General features: G+C 46.8%; 1 protein-coding gene across 4 annotated transcripts in view; it reads left to right on the forward strand.

The window, feature by feature from the left end:
• Positions 1-22,956, forward strand: part of LOC144498921 (deformed epidermal autoregulatory factor 1 homolog) — an 82,637-nt gene extending 59,681 nt beyond the window's left edge. For 2 of the 4 annotated variants that reach the window (XM_078220827.1, XM_078220830.1), the window contains 6 exons: positions 7,717-7,869; positions 8,024-8,170; positions 8,432-8,685; positions 10,810-10,887; positions 18,066-18,155; positions 20,961-22,956. In XM_078220827.1, coding sequence (XP_078076953.1) covers positions 7,717-7,869; positions 8,024-8,170; positions 8,432-8,685; positions 10,810-10,887; positions 18,066-18,155; positions 20,961-21,065 — 827 coding nt within the window. In that variant the 3' untranslated portion in view covers positions 21,066-22,956. Of the gene's footprint in view, positions 1-7,716; positions 7,870-8,023; positions 8,171-8,431; positions 8,686-10,063; positions 10,141-10,809; positions 10,888-18,065; positions 18,156-20,960 lie in introns of those variants that run through there. The other 2 variants (XM_078220828.1, XM_078220829.1) reach the window with 2 other exon arrangements.
• Positions 22,957-23,781: the final 825 nt, after the last annotated feature.

Here is a 23,781-nt window from a genome sequence, read left to right on the forward strand (position 1 = left end):
TTGTTTGTACCAACATAAACTATGACCACTGGCTGTTTGCCTTTCCCCTTCAGAATGTCCTGCAACCTCTCCAAGATATCCTTGATCCCAGCACCAGGGAGGCAACATACCATCCTGGAGTCCCATTTGTGGCCACAGAAACGCCTGTCTATTCCCCTTACAATTGAATCCTCTATAACTATTACATTCCCACACTTTTTACTCCTCCCCTCTGCAGCAGAACCAACCGTGGTGCAATGAATTTGGCCATTGTTGTTTTCCCCTGAAAGGTCATTCCCTCAATAGTATCCAAAATGGTACATCTGTTTTGTAGGGGAATGGCCACAGGAGATTCCTGCATTGCCTGCCTAGCTCTCTTGCTCTGCCTGGTGGTCACCCACTCCTTTCCTGTCTGTGGAGTCTGAGCCTGCGGTGTGACCACCTCTCTATATGTGCTATCCACGATACTCGCCACCTCGCGGATACTCCCAGCCGTCACTCCAGCTCCGAAACGCAAGCTTCCAGAAGCTGCAGCTAGAGGCGCTTCCTGCATTCATGCTGGCCCCGGGCACTGGAAACGTTCCCGGCCTCCCACATAGAGCATGAAGAGCAGACTACGGCTTGGCGCTCTCCTGTCATGACTTACCCCTTTAAATTAAAATTTTGAAAGATATTTTGTTTCAAATTGTATCCAATTCTCGAGGGCCCTTCTTTCCTGGTCCTCATTACTACCAAATATAACTGTTACAACCTATAAACCACAGAAATTACCTCTGAGTAAGGAGTAAAATTATTAAATACTTGCCCGACCTTTCTACTTACCAATCAGTTCTTTCCCTTGTGTCCTGCACTGCTGCAGTAGAGCAAGACCACACCTTGCTTTTACCTTGCTTGTCCTCCTCACAGTGAGTTTTTTTTTCGGTTAGAGGATGAGATAGGGAGGGAAACACTCATGTCGTGTCTTGGGCTTAACCGCTCCTTGACACCAGTCCTTCCTCTACCTACTATACAGCCAAGGTGACTGCAGTGCCTTCTTCCAGAATGCTCCTCGCTAAAGTCTCTCTGCCACCTCTTCCCAATCATCTGCTTTTGCCAAGTTAGATCATTTTAGACTCCAAAACAGTCGTGCATACGATAGCTGCTCAAGAGTAATTTGCTTTTATTATACAATAACTGACCTTGATCCTCCAAGCCTGGCAAGGGAGGATGTTTAACATTAGCTCTCTCTGTTTCTCCCCACTGCCCCCACACCGATTTCCCTGACTCAGACTCTCTCTCTTTCTCTCCCTCTCTTCCCACCTTTGCCAATCACTTCCTGCATTCATTCTTAGCTCTTTCAATCATCCCCATAAACCCTCTCCTCCTCCCCTTTCTTCCTTTCCCTTTCTCCCCCTCCCTTTCTCCCGCCTCTCTTTCTCCCGCCTCCCCTTCTCCCGCCTCCCCTTCTCCCGCCTCCCCTTCTCCCGCCTCCCCTTCTCCCGCCTCCCCTTCTCCCCCCTCCCCTTCTCCCCCCTCCCTTTCTCCCGCCTCCCCTTCTCCCGCCTCCCCTTCTCCCGCCTCCCCTTCTCCCGCCTCCCCTTCTCCCGCCTCCCCTTCTCCCGCCTCCCCTTTCTACCGCCTCCCTTTCTCCCGCCTCCCTTTCTCCCGCCTCCCCTTCTCCCGCCTCCCCTTCTCCCGCCTCCCCTTCTCCCGCCTCCCCTTCTCCCGCCTCCCCTCCTCCCGCCTCCCCTCCTCCCGCCTCCCCTCCTCCCGCCTCCCCTCCTCCCGCCTCCCCTCCTCCCGCCTCCCCTCCTCCCGCCTCCCCTCCTCCCGCCTCCCCTCCTCCCGCCTCCCCTCCTCCCGCCTCCCCTCCTCCCGCCTCCCCTCCTCCCGCCTCCCCTCCTCCCGCCTCCCCTCCTCCCGCCTCCCCTCCTCCCGCCTCCCCTCCTCCCGCCTCCCCTCCTCCCGCCTCCCCTCCTCCCGCCTCCCCTCCTCCCGCCTCCCCTCCTCCCGCCTCCCCTCCTCCCGCCTCCCTTTCTCCCCCCTCCCTTTGTCCCTCCCTCCCTTTGTCCCTCCCTCTCCTTCTCCCCCCTCTCACTTACCCCTCTCTCCCTTCCCCCCCTCTTTTTCCCTTCCCTCCCCCTCTGTCTCCCAATACCTGCTCCATGGGGCCCCTCTGTCCACTCCCGCTCCCCATGCCCTCTCCCTCTTCCCATGCTCTCTCCCTGCTCCACGTGCCACCTCCCTGCACTCTCCTCCCCACACTGCTCCCCCTCCCCTTCCCAAACCCCACACCCTCTCCCACTGTGGAGGAGGGCAACGAGCTCAGTGTAGAGCAGCGCAGGAGGAGAGCAATGGACTCAGTGTGGAGGCAGCGTGTGAGGAGAGTTGTGAACGCAGTGTAGAGCAGCGTGGTGGACCGAGTGTAGACAGTGCAGGAGGAAAGCAGTGGACCCAGTTTGGAGGAGGGCGGGAAGAGAGCAGCGGCGGACCCAATGTGAAGGAGGGCTGGAGGAGGGCGGCGGACCCAGTTTGGAGGAAGATGGGAGGAGGGCAGCAGACCCAATGTGGAGGAGCACTAGAGGAGGAGGGAGGCGGATCTAGTGTGGAGGAGGATGGGAGGAGGGCGGAGGACCCAGTGTGGAGGAGGATAGGAGGAGGGTGGCAGACCCAGTGTGGAGGAGGATGGGAGGAGGGCGGAGGACCCAGTGTAGAGGAGGATGGGAGGAGGGCGGAGGACCCAGTGTGGAGGAGGACTGGAGGAGGGCGGCAGACCTAGTGTGGAGGAGGATGGGTGGAGGGCGGAGGACCCAGTGTAAAGTGGCACTCAGGCTGCTGCATGCCGAATGGAATCAAATTTTTCCAAACGGATCCACAGGTAGGTGCCACCCTCATAGTCATAGAGGTTTACAGCATGGAAACAGGCCCTTCGGCCCAACTTGTCCATGCCGCCCTTTTTTTAAAAAACCCCTAAGCTAATCCCAATTGCCCGCATTTGGCCCATATCCCTCTATACCCATCGTACCCATGTAACTATCTAAATGCTTTTTAAAAGCCAAAATTGTACCCGCCTCTACTACTGCCTCTGGCAGCTTGTTCCAGTCACTCACCACCTTCTGTGTGAAAAAATTGCCCCTCTGGACACTTTTGTATCTCTCCCCTCTCACCTTAAACCTATGCTCTCTAGTTTTAGACTCCCCTACCTTTGGGAAAAGATATTGACTATCTAGCTGATCTGTGCCCCTCATTACTTTATAGACCTCTATAAGATCATCCCTCAGCCTCCTACGCTCCAGCGAAAAAAGTACCAGTCTATCCAGCCTCTCCTTATAACTCAATCCATCAAGTCCGGGTAGCATCCTAGTAAATCTTTTCTGCACTCTTTCTAGTTTAATAATATCCTTTCTATAATAGGGTGACCAGAATTGCACACAATATTCCAAGTGTGGCCTTACCAATGTCTTGTACAACTTCAACAAGACATTCCAACTCCTGTATTCAATGTTCTGACCGATGAAACCAAGCATGCCGAATGTCGTCTTCACCACTCTGTCCACCTGTGACTCCACTTTCAAGGAGTTATGAACATGTACCCCTAGATCTCTTTGTTCTGTAACTCTCCCCAATGCCCTACCATTAACTGAGTAAGTCCTGCCCTGGTTCAATCTACCAAAATGCATCACCTCGCATTTGTCTAAATTAAACTCCATCTGCCATTCGTCAGCCCACTGGCCCAATTGATCAAGATCCCATTGCAATTGGAGATAACTTTCTTCACTGTCCACTGTGCCACCAATCTTAGTGTCATCTGCAAACTTACTAACCATGCCTCCTATATTCTCATCCAAATCATTAATATAAATGACAAATAACAGTGGACCTAGCACTGACCCCTGAGGCACACCACTGGTCACAGGCCTCCAGTTTGGAAAACAACTCTCTCCAACCACCCTCTGGCTTCTGTCAAGAAGCCAATTTTGTATCTATTTAGATACCTCACCCTGGATCCCGTGAGATTTAACCTTATGTAACAACCTACCATGCGGTACCTTGTCAAAGGCCTTGCTAAAGTCCATGTAGACAACATCAACATGGATCTCATCTGCCTTCTTGGTTACCCCTTCAGAAAACTCAGTCAAATTTGTGAGACATGATTTTCCATTCACAAAGCCATGCTGACTGTCCCTAATCAATAGTTGCGTCTCTAAATGCCTGTAGATCCTGTCTCTCAAAATACCTTCCAACAATTTACCCACCACAGATGTGAGGCTCCCTGGCCTGTAGTTCCCAGGCTTTTCCCTGCAGCCCTTTTTAAACAAAGGCACAACATTTGCCACTCTCCAATCTTCAGGCACCTCACCCGTGACTATCAATGATTCAAATATCACAGCTAGGAGACCCGCAATTTCCTCCCTAGCCTCCCACAATGTCCTGGGATACACTTCATCAGGTCCCGGGGATTTATCTACCTTGATGCGCTGTAAGACTTCCAGCACCTCCTTCTCTGTGATATGTACACTCCTCAAGACATCACTATTTATTTTCCCAAGTTCCCTAACATCCATGCTTTTCTCAACACTAAATACTGATGAGAAATATTCATTTAGGATCTCACCCATCTCTTGTGGATCCGCACATAGATGACCTTGTTGATCCTTAAGGGGCCCTATTCTCTCCCTTGTTACTCTTTTGCCCTTTATGTATTTGTAGAAGCTCTTTGGATTCTCCTTTGTCTTATCTGCCAAAACAATCTCGTGTCCCCTTTTTGCCCTCCTGATTTCTCTCTCAACTCTACTCCTACACTCCCTATACTCTTCAAGGGATTCACTTGATCCCAGCTGCCTATGCGTGTCATGTGCCTTTTTCTTCTTCTTGACCAGGGCCTCAATATCCCGAGTCATCCAGGATTCCCTACTTCTGCCAGCCTTGCCCTTCACTCTAAGAGGAATGTGCTTACCCTGAACCCTAGTTAACACACTTTTCAAAGCGTGCCACTTACCAGACGTCCCTTTGCCTTCCCACAGATTCCCCCAATTAACTTTTGAAAGTTCCTGCCTGATACCATCAAAATTAGCCTTGCCCCAATTTAGAATTTTAACTTTTGGGCCAGACCTATCATTCTCCATAGCTATCTTAAAACCAATAGAATTATGGTCACTGGTCTCAAAGTGATCCCTCACTAACACTTCTGTCACCTGCCCTTCCTTATTTCCCAAGAGGAGGTCAAGTTTTGCCCCCTCTCTAGTCGGGCCATCCACATACTGAATGAGAAATTCCTCCTGAATACACTCAACAAATTTCTCTCCATCCAACCCTCTAATACTATGGCTGTCCCAGAGCTTGACTCTGAGCTCGATTCATGAGCTCAGAGTCGACCACCACCCTTTATGAATCCCAGGGAAATAGGTCCTGTGAGAGGAGAAAGGAGGACAGTAGGAGTATGTGTGCTTGTATGTCACAGGCCTATACAATGGAGCCTTGTCTCCAGAACTCTTGAACGCCCTTGCCATTGGACTGAGGCCTTGGTCCGTCAAGCCTGTATGGTAGCTAGTATACAACAGCCACACTATGTTAAAAGAACTCGTGCAGGCATCTTCCATCACTTAAAATTAAGTTTGGGACCTGGAACGTTAGGACCCTCATGTGACAGACCAAAATGGCGTACTGCTATCATTGCTTGGGAGCTCAGGCGTTTTGACATTGACCTCTCCACTCTAAGCGAGACCAGCCGGCAGGGGAAGGCCAACCTGGGGAGCAGGGTGGCCGTTACACCTTCCCCTGGAAAGGTAAAGCAGAAAAGATTGCCGTCTGCATGGAGTTGGCTTTGTCATTAAAAACAAAGGCAGAGAGATGTTGGCTGAGTAAGGCTCTCTTATCAAGGTCTTTAGTGCCTCAGTGTTGATTTTCCTGCGGCATTGTTTCTGCTGACATTGCTGCTTTCGGGCTACGTTGATTTTTTTGGAAGTCTACATTAAGCGCATTTAACTCATTAAGACTGCTTAGTGTTCGGTACAGAACTAAGGTCAAAACAGATTGAATTTAAAAAATTCTTGGCATTGGAAGAAGATTTCACAGACTCCTGAGCATGTCGCCTCTGAGCTTCCCAGCAACAAGAACATTAATGAACTTTGGTGCTCAGTCACTCAATGACTGAAATTATCCTGGTTGAACAATTTTCTTTAAAGGTGTCCACACAATCCACTGGATCTCAGACATAGCTTAGCATTAATTAAAATGATTTGTAATGTTTTATCATAAAATAGTGCACATGCCAGGGAGTTGTTAATTTGTATATTTTGGCCATGAGTCTGTGCTGTCTGTATAGGAGCAGACAGAGTGAATCCTCAGGTTATTCTTAATTATTACTCAGTTCCAGATTGTTCCACCATAACAGTGTACAAACAGGGCATCAGAAGCCGAAAGTACTCGGCACCTGTAAAGAGAGGAGCAGGTTATATTTGGGGTAAAGAACTAAGTTCAATCAATGCTTGGAAAGGAAAAAAATTCAAGGCTACAGGGAAAGAGCAGGAAATTGGGAATCTTTGATCAGGTCTTTCGAAGTATTGGCACTTTGGGCAAATGGCCTCCTGTTCTCTATCGTTGTGTGACAGACACTGAAAGCCCCATACGTTTCCAGTGTTCTCTGTTTTTATTTTGGAAGCTGGTTGATTGTCTATAGAATCCCAATAGTGCAGAAGAGGCTATTTGGCCCATCAAGCCTGCACTGACCCTCTGAAAGAGCACCCTACCTAGGCCCAATCCCGCACTCTTTGCCCATAACACCACGCATTAATCGTGGCCAATCCACCGAACCTGCACATCTTTGGACACTCTGGGGCAATTTAGTATGGCCGATCCACCTAACCTGCATATCTTGGACACTTAGGAGCAACTTTGGGCTGTGGGAGGAAACCAGAGCACCCAGAGGAAACTCATGCAGACATGGGGAGAAAGTGCAAACTTCACACAGACAGTGACCAAAGGCTGGAATCGAACCTGGGTCCCTGGCGCTGTGAGGCAGCAGTGCTAATCGCTGTGCCACCGTGCCACCACTATGGTCTTAATTTTGTTTATTGTCTGATTTTCTTACAAAGCTTACAGTTTTTAAAATCTAAATCATTGATGCCAACCACACCAGGGCCTCCATTACCAGGGCCAATGTTACCTTGACCTATAGCACCAAGATTTTTAATAGGTGCAGCTTTGTTGGAGAGAACCCTGAACCATGGTCTCTGTTGGTACAGGAGACAAATTTTATTCTAAGCTGATGGTCTCTCACTGTCGTGCACCGACAAGAACGCGTATCATTCGAATACCCGTAAAGAACCGCAGTCATAAATCTCTCTACCACAGATGTTTCTTTTTCTTCTATGCACGCCTGTTCCATCTCCCCTGCCTCTGTACTTGTTTAAAGTCTGTAAATTTTTAAAGTCATCGACTTGAAACATTAGCTGTTTTCATGTCCCTAGATGCTGTCTGAGCTGCTGAATATTTCTGGTATTTTCTGGTAATATTTCAGATTTCAAGCAACCACAGTCGTTTGCTTTTGTTTCCGAAAAGGCAAAGCTGATGAATGTTAACTGGGACTAATTGCTGGTTAACTGAGCAAAGCAAGTCCAACAGAAGTACACTCACCCTGTTTCCCCATTTTCAGCTACAAGAGGCATTTTGTGCTTCATTCCGACACACATGAGGGTTTACACTGAGTTACAGGATATTCATCATTCTCAGGCAATGCATTCTGTTCTTTCTGTGCAGAGGATGGCCTTCACCAGACACAGCCCTGTCGAGATTGGTGGTGGGACGCAGCAAATAAAACCCCTTACCCCCTACAAGGGCACGAGGCTCACAGGCAGGGAGGCCGTACGGGGCTGGGGGTTTCTGAAGTCTGTGGAGACGACGGTACTCAAGGTAGGCAGAGTGATTGGCAACATGATTGCGACTTACACTTTTGTTTGGTACAACGTAAAACACAGCAAGTTCTGTCATTGTATGGACAATGTGCAAGGTGTCCGTTTTGACGCTGTGAGCTTAAAGTCTATAACAGGAGCTCATCTCTTCACAGGACGATCACAAACACAGGTGGAAACGAATACAACAGGACCCTCACGGTCATCTCCACAGTCTGTCTCACCGACATCACTGGGAGCAGCTGCCAGCCCAGATACACACACTTCAAAGAGCATCAGTGAGTTTGAGGAGGGAACACAGGGTGAGTCATGAGTAAGGAAGGGGCAATGGTGATGGGCTAAGAAGGGCAGGGTGTTGCTGTGCAAGGGTACAGGATGGACACAGACCTGTTGAGTGGTTCTGTGATTCCATCCACATTGAGTATTGGTTGATACAAGTCACTAGGCTCAGGGCATGGTCAGACTGTTGCGCTCAATTTTGAAACACTGTAATGACTTCATATCTCTGGATAATGATGTCTGAGAGGTTTGATTTACCATCTTCTTCCTTTTGCTTTCCATAGTGTTAACCTCGCTCCCTGCCCTTGCAGTGCCAACTCCTTCCACCCCGACCAAAGCCATCTCACCCACAGCCTTGAATGGGTTGGAGGTAGCTGAGCAGCGTAGCTGGCTCTACCTAGAAGAAATGGTCAACTCATTGATGGCCACAGCCCAGCAGCTGAAGACACTGATTGAGCAAGCAAAGCAAGCCAGCATCGCTTCAAAAGACGGAGCCATTGCACAAGCCAAGCTCCAGGCAGAACGTGAGAGGAAAGGGGTGAGTGGTGTCAACATTGCTTCATGGCAAGTGAAGTACGTGATACAGCAGCCAGGACAATCTCTGTAAACACAGACCCCAATGTTAATCAGAGGATTCGACTGTACCATGTGGCCAGAGAATCTGGGGGATGTAGAAGCCTGGAGCTAATCCACGATCCTGCCTCAATCAGAGACACCAGTTCAAGACCGAGGACACCAACCCCCACCCAACCCATGACTAGATCTCTGCTGCAATCCCAACCCAACTGACCAGCAAGAACTGAGGTTTGGTGGGGGTGGGGAATCTTCATTGCTCCCCACTATCCCACTCCTCTGGCCCTCTCCCTCTTGCCCCACTCTGCTAGACTGATGATTTCTAGCTTTGTAGCATTATTTCCTTTGCCCTGTAACACCTCCACTGCTGCTGAAAGCCTTCAACATCTTCTCATCACCTCCAGACATGGCTTCTTGTAATGTCTTCCCTCTTAGCTCCCTCAACTCTGGTATCCTTCTGCAACCTCCAAGTCATCCAGAATAGGTCCCAGCATCTGATTGCCCCTAAGGTCCATTCACCAATTTGCTGTCTCTTATTGTATCTTTGGTCCACTCCTATTTCTCATTCACATGCTGTCATAGAAACATAGAAGATAGGAGCAGGAGGAGGCCATTTGGCCCTTTGAGCATGCTACACCATTCATTACGATCATGGCTGATCATCCAACTCAATAGCCTAATCCTGCTTTTTCCCCATAACCTTTAATCTAGTTCAGCCCAAGTGCTATAACTAGCCACCTCTTGAGTACATTCAATGTTTTGGCATCAACTACTTCCTGTGGTAGTGAATTCCACAGGCTCATCACTCTTTGGGTGAAGAAATGTCTCCTCACCTCCATCCTAAATGGTCTACCCTGTATCCCCAGACTGTGACCCCTGGTTCTGGACTCCTCCACCATCGGGAACATCCTCCCTGCATCTACCCTGTGTAGTCCTGTTAGATTTCGATAAGTCTCTATGAGATCCCCCTTATTCGTCTGAACTCCAGCGAAAACAATCCGAACCTAGTCAATCTCTCCTCATACATCAGCCCCATCATTCCCGGAATCAGCCTGGTAAACCCTCGCTGCACGCCTTCGAGAGCAAGAACATCTTTTCTCAGAAAAGGAGACCAAAACTGCAAACAATGTCACACTATCTGTAATCCCCATGACTTGCCTGGGCTTGCAAAATCTCACTAACTGTCCTGGCTGGAGACAATACACATCTCTTTAACCTGTGCTTAACCCTCTCTCCACTCACATTGTCTGTACTTTTAAGACTTGATTACCTGTAAAGACTCGCATTCCAACCATTATTTTGTAAATTGAGTTTGTGTCTTTATATGCCCTGTTTGTGAACAGAACTCCCACTTACCTGACGAAGGAGCAGCGCTCCGAAAGCTCGTGGCTTTTGCTACCAAATAAACCTGTTGGACTTTAACCTGGTGTTGTGAGACTTCTTACTGTGTTTATCCCAGTCCAACGCCGGCATCTCCACATCATGACCTCCAAATCATCCAGAATAGATCCCAGCATCTGATTGCCCCTAAGATCCATTCACCAACTTGCTGTCCCTCACTGCTCTACACTAGCTGATGGTGCTCAAATGTTCAAATATAAAATCCTCCTCCATCTCCTTCTGTGGCCTCCTGTGAATCCCCATTCTCCTGTATCCATTCAGTGACAAAGCTTTCACCTTTGCTGGCCTTAATATCTCCTAACATTTGCCTCTGTTAAGACATAACTTCCCCACTCTCTGCCACCTTTTGCCTCGATAAACCTACGGGCCTGCTCTTGCTCTTTGGTGGGCTAAATAATTAATAGGGCAAGTTGCCTCCCATCAGTAATTTTAGTGGGGAAAAAAAATCAGCCCAAAATGTCGACCTTCTGTTTTGTACTTTTCCACTAAAGTGATTGGAAGGGGGAGGGGAGGGGAATGTCAGCCCCTGAGTCACCAGGTTAACCAGAGGGGATGGAGATAACAAGGTGGTGAAGTTAATGAGGAATGTGTATGACATGGGATGTTTAAAACCATGTTTCAAAGGTTTGGCTCAAAGTTGACATTAAGTGAGGTGTTTCTCTGATGGTCTGTTTTCTGTAAAATGTAGAGTCTAAACCAGTACCAGAACCAGGTGCCATTTCATTCTGCTGAGGATGTGGATGGGAAAACTGAGATCATTATTAAGGTGAGTGAGAGGAGAGTGATCTCACATTTACCTGACTTACTGCTTCCAGATGGGAATGGTGGGATGGAGCCATGAGATGACGACCATTAGCCTTTATAGAAACACAAGCATCTAATCACGGTGCTGCCACTGGGGTTATATCCTGCTATACAAGAGCGACTGCACTTCAAAAATCAGCACACCATTGGCTGAAAAGTGTGTTGTGACATCTTGAAGTTTTGAAAAGTGCTGGAGAAATGTTTCCTTTGCATCATTTTCCAACATTTGTAACTATTGGTGTTATGTTGTAATGACAGCAATGACCAACTATTCCTGCTGATCCTGAGCTGCTGCCTAAATTGTCCAGATATCATTGACTTTTACATCATCAAAGCATCAATTACAATGCCTTACAGACTTAAATTGTATTGAACACGCTGACTATTTTGGGCAGTTCCATAAGTATTTGCCTGTAATTGCCCCTCGCTCGACTATTTAAGAAGCTCTACTCCTTTCTGGAAAAGTTGGATCTTTGAGCATTTTTAATTAACTATTTGCACAAGGATTATGTGATTATCTGAGTGGTGGGTGGCACGATGGCACAGTGGTTAGCACTGCTGTCTCACAGTGCCAGGGACCCAGGTTCGACTCCCGGCTTGGGTCACTGTCTGTGTGGAGTTTGCACGTTCTCTCCGTGTCTGCGTGGGTTTCCTCCGGGTGCTCCGGTTTCCTCCCACAGTCCAAAGATGTGCGGGTTAGGTGGATTGGTCATGCTAAATTGACCCTTAGTGTCAGGGGGACTATCTAGGGTAAATGCATGGGGTTATGGAGATAGGGCCTGGGTGGGATTGGGGTCAGTGCAGACTCGATGGACCAAATGGCCTACTTCTGTACTGTAGGGTTCTATGATTCTATGCATTTCTGTGTGTACATAAACAAATAGGAGAGGCAAAAGCTAACTGAAATTTCCTGTTTTTAAAAAGAAATGTTGCTTACTTTGTTACTTGGTTTCATCATTCACTGGGGATGGCAGGAAAATCACTATCACTGGGAACAGCAGAGAAATCGCATTAACATTACTGGGAATAATGGGAAATTTGCATTCACATCACTGGGAGTAACAGGAAAATCATATTAACATCACCAGGGACATCAAAGAAATTGTATTAGCATCACCAGGAACAGTGGGAAATTTGCATTAATATCACTGGGAATAGTGGAGACTTCATTACCATCACTAAGAATAGCTGTGAAATCGCATTAACGTCACTGGGAATGGATAATTATTCAACTGCTCTATGAAAATCCTGTTGAATCTGCTTCCTCCACACGCTGAGTGCATTCCCAATTCTAACCACTCGCTGCGTAAAAAAAGTTGTTCCTTGTATAACTGTTGTTTTTAACCAATCACCTTATATCAGTCTCCTCTGGTTCTCGATGCTTCTGCCAATTGGAACAGTTTTTCCCTATCTACTTAGTCTACATCCCACCTTATTTTGAACACTTTTTAACCTTCTCTGAAGCCCAAGCTTCTCCAATCTCTCCACGTAACTGATGTCTCTCTTCACTGAAATCATTCTTGTAAATATTTTCTGCCATCACACCTTTTTGAAAGTGTTGTGGCCAGAATTGGTCAGAATGCTCTGTTTAAAGCTGAACCAGGGTTTAATGAAGATTCATCATAACTTGCCTTTGTACTTATTGCTCTATGAAGCCCAAGATCCCATATGTCTTTTTATCCACTATCTCAGCCTATTCCCCCATCTTCAACAATTTTGCACAAAGGGGATTCCCCATACCACCAACCTGTAGATGTCCTCTTGAAATCTAACACTGTACTCCTCTCCGTGCACAGTACTCCTAAGTTTTGTATCTTCTGCAGATTTTGGAATTGTGCCCTGCATAGCCAAGTCTAGGTCATTAATATAGATCAAGAAAAGCAGTTGGCTATCGTGCCACTGTGGTGACTTCAGCCAGGCTATTGACGTTGGCTTGCTAGAGTATGAACTACCTGATGAGTTTTGCGCAGTTGACGCCTTCCGCGCCCGCTGGGCACCGCAGGGGCTGGGGGTATTATCAACCCCGATAATCACATTATAATTTGGTGTTTTAAGTTTCCTTTGTGATTTGTTTTTTGGTTCAGGCTGTTCCCCCTCCTTTTTGGGGAGCTGCCCCTTTTCATTTGTCCCTTAATTAATTTAAGTTCGTTTATTTGGTTGGTATGAGAAGAACTACCTGATGAGTCTTAGCCATCAATAGATCCAGACAGCGGGCGATTGACAGGATCGTCCACCCTGACTGTCTGCCCCTCTAACCTGGCTATATTCACGGCCAGGTGTCCCTAGAGAGGGAGCATGCGGTGTCCACGGACACAGTTGACTCCTTCCGTGCCTGCTGGGCACTGCAGGAGCTGGGGTGTATTATCGACCCCAATAACCACATTTTAATTTGATGTTTAAGTTTCCTTTCTACTTTGCTTTTTGGTTCAGGCGGGTCCCCCTCCTTTTGGGGAGCTGCCCCTTTTAAGTTGTCCCTCAGTTAATTTGATTTAGTTTATTTGGTTGGTACACAAAAAGAAGTATCTGATGAGTCTTATTTGATGGTTAAATCAGGAAGCCTCATGGAAGCTCCCTATTTAAAGCAGGTATGCCAGACTCCCAGTCTGCATTCAGCAGGGAGCAACTGGAGAGCTGGCTGTGAATAGATGTATGGTGTAAATAAAGTAACTTGGTGACAGGACTTTCACCTCCGTGGAGTTATTACAGCCCCCCACTCCCGGGAAACCCCAGTCTGAAAAGCAACTGTTCAACTACTCTCTGTTTCCTGTCACTCTGCCACTTTCCCTTTTATTGCATGGCTTCCACATTGCTGGCAAGCCTATTACGTGGCTCTTTATCAAATGCCTTTTGGAAGCCCATATCGACTTCATCGACCATCTCTGTTACCACATCAATGAAGTTAGTTAAACATGATTTGCCTTTGACAAATCTGTGCTGGCGTTCCTTAATTAATTGGCCTCAATTTCCAAGCGACTGTTAATTTTGTTCCTGATTGTTGTTTCTAAAAGCTATCCCATCACCAAGGTTAAACAGACGGGCTTGTGTATTGCTCTATCCTTGCACTGTTTTTTTGAAGAAGGATATAACATTTGCAATTCTCCAGTTTCTGGCACGATTCCTGTATCTAACAAGGTTTGCAAGATTATGCCAGTGCCTCTCCAATTTCCTCCCTCACTTCCCTTAGCATTCTAGGATTAATCTTATTCAGTCTTGGTGAATTAGCAACTTTAAGTATAGTCAGCTTTTATAATATCCCTTTTTTATCAATTTGTAGCCCATCTAGTCTCTCAACCTCTTCTTTCACTGTGACTTGGTGAAGACAGATGCAAAGTACTCAGTATCTCAGTCACTGCTCCTTGCAGTGACCCTCTTTTTGGCCCTTAAGCAGACCCATTCCACATAGAGGTTTACAGCATGGAAACAGGCCCTTCGGCCCAACTTGTCTATGCCGCCCTTTTTTTCTTAAACCCCTAAGCTTGTCCCAATTGCCCGCATTTGGCCCATATCCCTCGATAACCATCTTAGCCATGTAACTGATATTACCCCCTGTTACCGTCTTTGTTACTATTTATAAAAAGAACAAAGAACAAATAAAATTACAGCACAGGAACAGGCCTTTCAGCCCTCCAAGCCTGCACCGACCATGCTGCCCGACTTAACTAAAACCCCCTACCCTTCCAGGGACCATATCTCGCCATTCCCAACCTATTCATGTATTTGTCAAGATGCCCCTTAAAAGTCACTATCGTATCTGCTTCCACTACCTCCCCTGGCAACGAGTTCCAGGCACCCACCACCCTCTGTGTGAAAAACCTGCCTCATACATCTCCTTTAAACCTTACCCCTCGCACCTTAAACCAGTGCCCCCTAGTAATTGATTCTTCCACCCTGGGAAAAAGCTTCTGACTATCCACTCTGTCCATGCCTCTCATAATCTTGTAGACTTCTATCAGGTCTCCCCTCAACCTCCATCGTTCCAGTGAGAACAAACCAAGTTTCTCCAACCTCTCCTCGGAGATAATGCCCTCCATGCCAGGCAACATCCTGGTAAATCTTTTCTGTACCCTCTCCAAAGCCTCCATATCCTTCTGGTAGTGTGGTAACCAGAATTGAACACTATATTCCAAGTGCGGCTTAACTAAGGTTCTATAAAGCTGCAACATGACTTACCAATTTTTGAAGTCAATTCTCCGGCCGATGAAGGCAAGCATGCCGTATGCCTTCTTGACTACCTTCTCCACCTGTGTTGCCACTTTCAGTGACCTGTGTACCTGTACACTCAGATCCTTCTGCCTATCAATACTCTTAAGGCTTCTGCCATTTACTGCATATTTCCTATCTGTATTAGACCTTCCAAAATGCATTACCTCACATTTGTCCGGATTAAACTCCATCTACCATCTCTCCGCCCAAGTCTCCAGCTGATCTATATCCTGCTGTATCCTCTGATAGTCCTCATCACTATGCTCAAATCCACCAATCTTTGTGTCGTCTGCAAACTTACTAATAAAATCAGTTACATTTTCCTCCAATTCATTTATATATATTACAAACAGCAAAAGTCCCAGCACTGATCCCTGAGGAATGCCACTTGTCACAGCCCTCCATTCAGAAGCACACCCTTCCACTGCTACCCTCTGTCTTCTATGACTGAGCCAGTTTTGTATCCACCTTGCCAGCTCACCTTTGATCCCATGCGACTTCACCTTCTGCACCAGTCTGCCATGAGGGACCTTGTCAAAGGCCTTACTGAAGTCCATGTAGACAACATCCACTGCCCTACCCTCATCAATCATCTTCGTCACTTCCTCAAAAAACACGATCAAGTTAGTGAGACATGACCTCCTCTTCACAAAACCATGTTGCCTCTCACTAATACGTCCACTTATTTCCAAGTGGGAGTAAATCCTGTCTCGAAGAATCCTCTCCAATAATTTCCCTACCACTGATGTAAGGCTCACTGGCCTGTAATTACCTGAATTATTCTTGCTACCCTTCTTAAACAAATGAACAACACTGGCTATTCTCCAATCCTCTGCGACCTCCCCTGTAGCCAGTGAGGATACAAAGATTTCTCTCAAGGCCCCAGCAATTTGCTCCTTTGTCTCATTCAGTATTCTGGGGTATATCCCATCAGGCCCTGGGGACTTGTCTATCTTAATGTTTCTCGAGAACCCCAATACCTCCTCCTTTTTGATCTCAACATGACTCAAACTATCTACACACCCTTTCCCAGACTCATCATCCACCAAGACCTTCTCTTTGGTGAATACTGACGCAAAGTACTCATTTAATACCTCCCCACTCACCTGACGAAGGAGCAACGCTCCAAAAGCTCATGCTACCAAATTAGCTTTAACCTGGTGTTGCGAGACTTCTTACTATGTTAGGATGATATAGTCCTCTGTCAGCTACTGCTAACTGCTGTGGGCTTCCAGTATTGTCTGGTTTACTTTGAAATTGTTCAATTAATTATAGGAAACAATATGATACTGAGCTATCACTAAGTCGCCTTTAACTTCTAGTCAATGTTTGTCCAGTCAAATTTGGAATTCTATGCTGCCTTATACAAACTCAGGATAGCACAAGTCTGGTCACTATTTTAATGTTGGAAATGCAACAGCAATTAAATAACTGATAAAACAATATTTTTTTTATTGATTTTGATTGAGAGTTAATACACTCCTTTTTTGTATTGTGCTGTTGGATCTTCTATGTGCACTTGAGACGGCAGACCATTCCAAAAGAAGGCAACTCCAACAGTGCAGCACTCTCTCAGTACTGTACTCCAGGACAGTGGAGCACTCCCACGCTTTGATTCTCCCGCCCTGTGTTTGGTTTCCTCCTCCCCACTGTGTCATTCTCCTGTCGTGCACTCTGTGCTTCCCACCCTGGGCTCAGCTTCTCCCCCTTCTCAGCACGTCACTGATATTCCCTCCATGAATTAAAGTCCAGCCAGCAATCACTGTTAAGGCTCACATACAGAAAGTGGCTACCCGGGTGGACGTGCTATGGGATGGGGGTGGCAAACACCAACAATTATTGCCCTGGCTGTGTTCATTCTTTCAGTAGAGGAGGACTGAGGAGCCACAAAAGCAGTGTAAGCCAGTGCTAATCTGTACTTACATTGCAATTGCAAGTGGTTGACAAGATTTCAGTTCAATCAAAATATCTCAATCAATCAATCTCAAGTCTCAATCAATCTCAATCAAAATATCAGGGCGGCACGGTAGCACAGTGGTTAGCACTGCTGCTTCACAGCTCCAGGGACCTGGGTTCGATTACCGGCTTGGGTCACTGTCTGTGTGGCGTTTGCACATTCTCCTCGTGTCTGTGTGGGTTTCCCGTTCGGGTGCTCCGGTTTCCTCCCACAGTCCAAAGATGTGCGGGTTACGTTGATTGGCTATGCTAAAAATTGCCCTTAGTGTCCTGAGATGCGTAGGTTAGAGGGATTAGTGGGTAAATATATAGGGATATGGGGGTAGGGCCTGGGTGGGATTGTGGTCGGTGCAGACTCGATGGGCCAAATGGCCTCTTTCTGTACTGTAGGATTTCTATGATCTCTATGATGTACAGCCCTTAAACGGGCATCTTTAAATCGCCCTTTCAATGCTTTATTCAGTGTTTGAATATTAAGAGGAAGCTAGGGACTCACCTATGGAAAGAAATAGATGGGGTTGATGGGGTTTGGTGATTTGGAGGTAGTGGAGGTTTGGTGGAGTAGAGGTCGTAGAACTCATGTTGAGCATAAACATTGGTACAGACCAGTTCGCCCCAAACAGTCTGCTTCAATGTTGTTAATTCTATGTAATGCTTTGTAAAATCTACTTTGTTATTGTGGAGCATTTGGCAAAATTAATTGGTGTCTGCCAATTTGTAACACAGAACCCATGTCACTCTACTCACCCCTAAGTACTTGCTGATGTGTAAATAACTGGACGTGTTTATTGTCCATCTTCTGAAGAAGCTTGTTTGGTTTTCATGGTTTGTATCTCTTGTATATTGCATTCCATTTACCTGTTAATTTTTAAAAAAGTATTTTTGCCAAAATTCAGATAATAGTTTGACCAATTATAAAAAAATCAAAGCCCCCCCGGAATACCTGTAACTCATCTTTTTCCTAATCACAATTCTTTATAGCAAACCTGTGTGAACTGTGGGCGCGAAGCAATGAATGAGTGCACCGGATGCCACAAGGTCCATTACTGTTCAACATTCTGTCAGCGAAAGGTGAGAAAGAAAGAACTTCCATTTCTGGACACATTTTCCAACCTCAGGATGTCCCAAACCATTTTGCAGCCAATTAAATATTTTTGAATTGTAGTCACTGTTGTAATGTAGGAATCTTGGCAGCCAATTTGCACACAGCCAACTCCTACAAATAACAATGTGATAATGACTGAATAATCTGATTTGAGTGATATTGATTGAGGGACAAATAGTTGCCTCAGAATAATGGGGAAAATTCCCTTCTCTTTCAAATACTGCAATGGGATTGTTTAAATGCATCTAAGAGAGCAGGTGAGACAATTTAATATCTGATCTGAAAGATAACATCTCCAATAGTGCAGTGCTCCATTTGCACTGCCCTCTAACAGTGCGACACTCTCCCAATACTGTTCCTCTGAGGGCAGTGCTCCCTCAGTACTACCCCTTGATTAGGGCAGCACTTCCTCATTACTGCCCCTCCTGTCAGGACCATGCACCCTCAATGCTGACAGACTCCCCCCCCCACTCAGCACTGCTGCTCTTATAGTTCAGTACCCCCTCAGCACTGCCACTCTTGTTATAATATAACCAATGATAACATTAGAATCTGTTATAACGTAATCAATGGTAACATGCTGTGAGGGTTAGCTGACCCAGTGTAAATAGAAAGCAGATGGGGATTGTGGGGAGCTTGTGAAGCCAGGGCATGGCTTGAGTAATGGTGTCATAAAGTTTCTTTATTAAACCTTTTTCTTAGATTTACTTTTTGATGTTAGTTCTTTTATTACTTGCAACTGAAGTATCCTGACTGCCGGATGAACAACCCTGATGATGCAGCACCCCCTCAGCACTGACACTGTGATGGTGCAGCACCCCCTCAGCACCATCACTCTGCTGGTGCAGCACCCCCTCAGCACCATCGCTCTGCTGGGGCAGCACCATCACTCTGCTGGTGCAGCACCCCCTCAGCACCATCTCTCTGCTGGTGCAGCACCCCCTCAGCACTGACACTGTGATGGGGCAGCACCCCCTCAGCACTGACACTGTGATGGGGCAGCACCCCCTCGGCACCATCACTCTGCTGGTGCAGCACCCCCTCAGCACCATCACTCTGCTGGTGCAGCACCCCCTCAGCACCATCACTCTGCTGGTGCAGCACCCCCTCAATACCATCACTCTGATGGTGCAGCACCCCCTCAATACCATCACTCTGATGGGGCAGCACTCCCTCAATACCATCACTCTGATGGTGCAGCACCCCCTCAGCACCATCGCTCTGCTGGTGCAGCACCCCCTCAATACCATCACTCTGATGGGGCAGTACCCCCTCGGCACCATCACTCTGATGGGGCAGCACCCCCTCGGCACCATCACTCTGATGGGGCAGCACCTCCTCGGCACCATCACTCTGATGGGGCAGCACCCCCTCGGCACCATCACTCTGATGGGGCAGCACCCCCTCAGCACCATCATTCTGATGGGGCAGCACCCCCTCGGCACCATCACTCTGATGGGGCAGCACCCCCTCGGCACCATCACTCTGATGGGGCAGCACCCCCTCAGCACCATCACTCTGATGGGGCAGCACCCCCTCGGCACTGGCACCCCAGCAGTGCAGCTTTTCCACAGTACTACAATACGAGGGTTAGTTTTGATTATGTGCCCAGGTCTCTAGAGTGTGAGTTGAATCCAAAACCTCTGCATCAGAGATGAGAATTCTACTCACTGAGTCATGGCAGATACTTTGTGATTTCTTTTTTTTTTAGCCATCGTACGTGTTGGAATAATGTCAACACCAACTGCTTAAGATCAGCTACAAGTTCAATATGGACTGGGTGGCACAGTGGTTAGCACTGCTGCCACACCGTGCCAGGGACCTGGGTTCAATTCCGGCCTCAGGTCACTGTCTGTGTGGAATTTGCACATTCTCCCCCTGTCTGTGTGTTCTCCAGGTGCTCAGGTTTCCTCCCACAGTGCAGATTAGATTGATTGGCCATGTAAATTACCCCTTAGTGTCAGCGGGACTAGGTGGGTAACTAGGTGAGGTTAAGGAGATAGAGCCTGGGTAGGATTGTGGTCTGTGCAGACTTGAAGGGCCAAATGGCCTCCTTCTGCACTGTAGACATTCTATTATTCTAATCTATCCCATCCCATGGTACACACCCAGAGCAGGAAAAATGGCCTGGGTACACTTTCTCTACACTGTCATCAAACACTCACTACAGGTATTGTACAGCATCAGTTAGAAACAGCATAAAGCTCTTTCTACTCTGATCCATCGAACACTTCCAGGGTACATGGAGTGTAGATTAGATGCCAAATAATGCTCCCTTGTACACTGCCCTGTCAGTGTGTCATGACCCAACTTCGGTGGACTATCTCCTCTTCAGGGTGACATTCTATTGTTTGTTATAATAGCTTTGCTCAGTGCTAAATCAGACTGAAAATCAGTTCTGGATGGATGTGGGTGTTGCTAGCAAGGCCAGTATTTGTTGCTCATCCCCTAATTGCCCTTGCGGTCTGTGGCTTGCTAAGCCATTTCAGAGGACAGTTAAAGGTAAACCCCGCATTGCTTTGGTAAGTACAGCAGAATTCTTTCACTTTTGCAACAGGGAAGGTGAACGGCCAGTGTCTAACTCATGCTGTATGGCTAAACTTTCAGAATGCAGCAATTTTATTATTTTTGAATAGCGTAGACCGGCTAAGTGGCTTTCCTTGTTTCAGTGCAATAAATAATGAGCTTCAGACCAGGGTTATAGGCTGCTGACTGTGCCCATCAATTTGTGACTGTTTGAAAAGGATTTTTTGGCATCATTTTTTTTCCAGGACTGGAAGGATCATCAGCACGTGTGTGGACAACCGACAGCACTGACTGTGCAGGCAGAGGAGGTGCAGGTGACAGAGGTCGATGTGGAGAAAGTCAAAGTCTGAATGTCCTCTCGAAGAATTCAGTGCACCAACTTGAGTGAGTGCTGGGGACATGGAGTTCGACACTGATCCGTGCTGTGAGGACACATGATCTTACCTTGCAGGCTGGACCTTATATTGTCCGGGTACGCCGCAGTTTGATGGGAGGTTGATTTCCGAGTGACGAGCACCCAGGGAAGCAGATTTAGGATTACTCCTATATCACACAAACTCACTCGATGTCTGACTGCAGAAAATTCCCTGTAGAAATGTCGCAAACTGAGCCTTGACTCACAACTCAGCCAGCACTCCCTGTTCCTGTTTGTTTTCACTCCTTGACCTTATACAGAGACCATATTACTGCTCATTGCACTTGCTCACACAGTCACTCATACTCATACACTTTCATACCCACACACACTCATTCACACACACATTTTCCACACCCTTGCTCGCTCACTCACTCACTCACTCACTTACTCACTCACCCTCAATGCACATATTCATACACACACCCCCCCTCATACACAACCTCACACACACTCTCATGCCCGCCCTCACGCATGCCTTCATGCACACCCACACACCTCTCATACTCATAGCTGCACATACACTCATGCCCTCTCACATCCAAACACCCTCCCACACACCTTCATCTGCTTCAAGTAAGGTGGCCTAAGGGAGAGCAGCAATTTGGTTCGGGCAAGGGCCGTTGGGTTGGGGGTGGGGTGTGAAATCTGGTTGCTTGTGTTCTCTGTAGATTTCAAGAGCTCTATTCTGCACACCATGCCTCATCCAGTGAGGACTGTGAACTCTTGTCACTTTCCTGACTTTAACCTGCAGACCAGTCACATTGCGTCCCTGTAGTTTACCTGCAGGAGGCAGCCTTCTGGGGAAAAGAGCAATTAAAAGGCATGTCCTTGTTGCAATGACTGTGTGTTTAGTGATGTTGAACTTGCAGCTTTGGGACAGAATTGCAGCATTCCCATTGAGTCAGTCCTAGAACTTTCAGTGCCCCTTCGTACATGAAGCATTGTTCAGACGTATTAAACAAATGGAAATCAGAGGTTTTAACAGCAGCAGCCCGACTGATCCCTCGTCTTAATGAGTTTACACCGTCACTGTGGTCCTGGATTGAGGAGGTTACAGATCGTATCTCAAATTTAGCAGACCAAAAGTTTAAATGTCACTTGTTTTGTCACTGGAAGGATTTGAATTTTGTAATGAACTATATTTTTAATTCAAATGAATGCTCATGGCTGAGCAAGTCAAGGAATGAAGAAACACTGTGTAATTTACTGGCACAAAATGTATCGTAATAACCGGGCAAGAGACTGTGATCAGACAGGGATGCGGAGAAGGTTCAATGAAATTAGGAGCCGTTTTCATGGGAGATTAATCACTGCTGATTAAACATTTGTTGTAGCTGCAACTTCACACTTGAAGGATTACAGCAATATTTGTGTGTGTGTGTGTGTGTGGATTATTTTGGCAGTCCAGACATCAGCTGTGGACGATCTTTTTCCTTCAATTTGGGAAACTGTGTTTCCGAATTGCTTCTTGCAAGGAGCTATTAAATTCATAATGAATGGAATGTCTCTGAGAGATTAAATTGAATTCCTCCTTTCTGGGAGGGTGAACCTATTTTACCAGTGGAAGTGGATGCTTGTAAATAATGGTGTAAGTTGCTGTGAGGGGTGTTTATACATATAGGGGAAATTGCAAGTTACGGTAACGGATGCCCTTCCGACTGAGTATTACTTTTGATAAGAGCAAGCTTAGCCGATGTACTTTATATAATTTCTTGCAATCCCATTATCAAGTTATCCTTGTATTTTGTGAGTTTTCTGTATTTTTGATTGTCATAAAGCATGCTTTGCTGCACATGTTCAGTAAATGATGATAGTGTTTATAGAAACGTTCTCAGTGTCAAATAGTTTCTTATCTGAGAGGTGGTTCCAGTACCTGGAGAGTGGTCAAATGGGTGTACTTGGTGAGTCGGAGATCATGAGCTTTGTACGCCAAAGTGCATTCCCTGTAAATTCCACATCACAGAATCAGAACTTGCTCTCTCCAGCAGCATTGCTTCAATTCCAATGACTTCACTGCATACCATAGAAAAACTTTTATTGAATGGGTACAGAAATATTATTATGCAGATACCACCTGAACACAGAAGGCCAACAGGACCTGGCCCTCTGCAATGCAGAACCTCACTGATTTAGACTGCTAAGCCTTCCTGGACATTGAAAGAAGACACACACCATCCAGGATGTGGGTGCTACACAAACCACCCATAAATGTAATTTGTGGCACCTGGAGGGTAGATGCCCAACTCCTGCACTTTACAACACTCCCAGAAAAAGTTCATTGAGCTCATCAGGTCTGACAAGGTAGCATACTCAACATCTGTTCTTCCTTGCCAGTCCTGGGCAGCCGCACAGTCCTCCTCCTTATAGCAACAGTGTCCTCTTCGACAACTTGGCAGCACCTCTGGACAAATGAGACACAGACTGTGCAAGAGCTGTGAGTGAGCCACAGTCTCTTGATGGTGAGCAAAGAAGCTGGAGACAGTGCAAAAATTCTAGGTGAAATTTGAAACCGTCAAACTAGCAGTTTCATGGTTTTCACTTTAATCACACAGCTTCTTGATGTAAAATAAACTTTCAGATTGTTATGGATGTGGTTAATGAAACTAAAAATTGAACAATAGCATTTAATCGGAAGAGTGAGATGTTAA

The sequence above is a fragment of the Mustelus asterias genome, chromosome 9 (genome assembly GCF_964213995.1).
Source record: "Mustelus asterias chromosome 9, sMusAst1.hap1.1, whole genome shotgun sequence".
Lineage (NCBI taxonomy): Eukaryota > Metazoa > Chordata > Chondrichthyes > Carcharhiniformes > Triakidae > Mustelus > Mustelus asterias.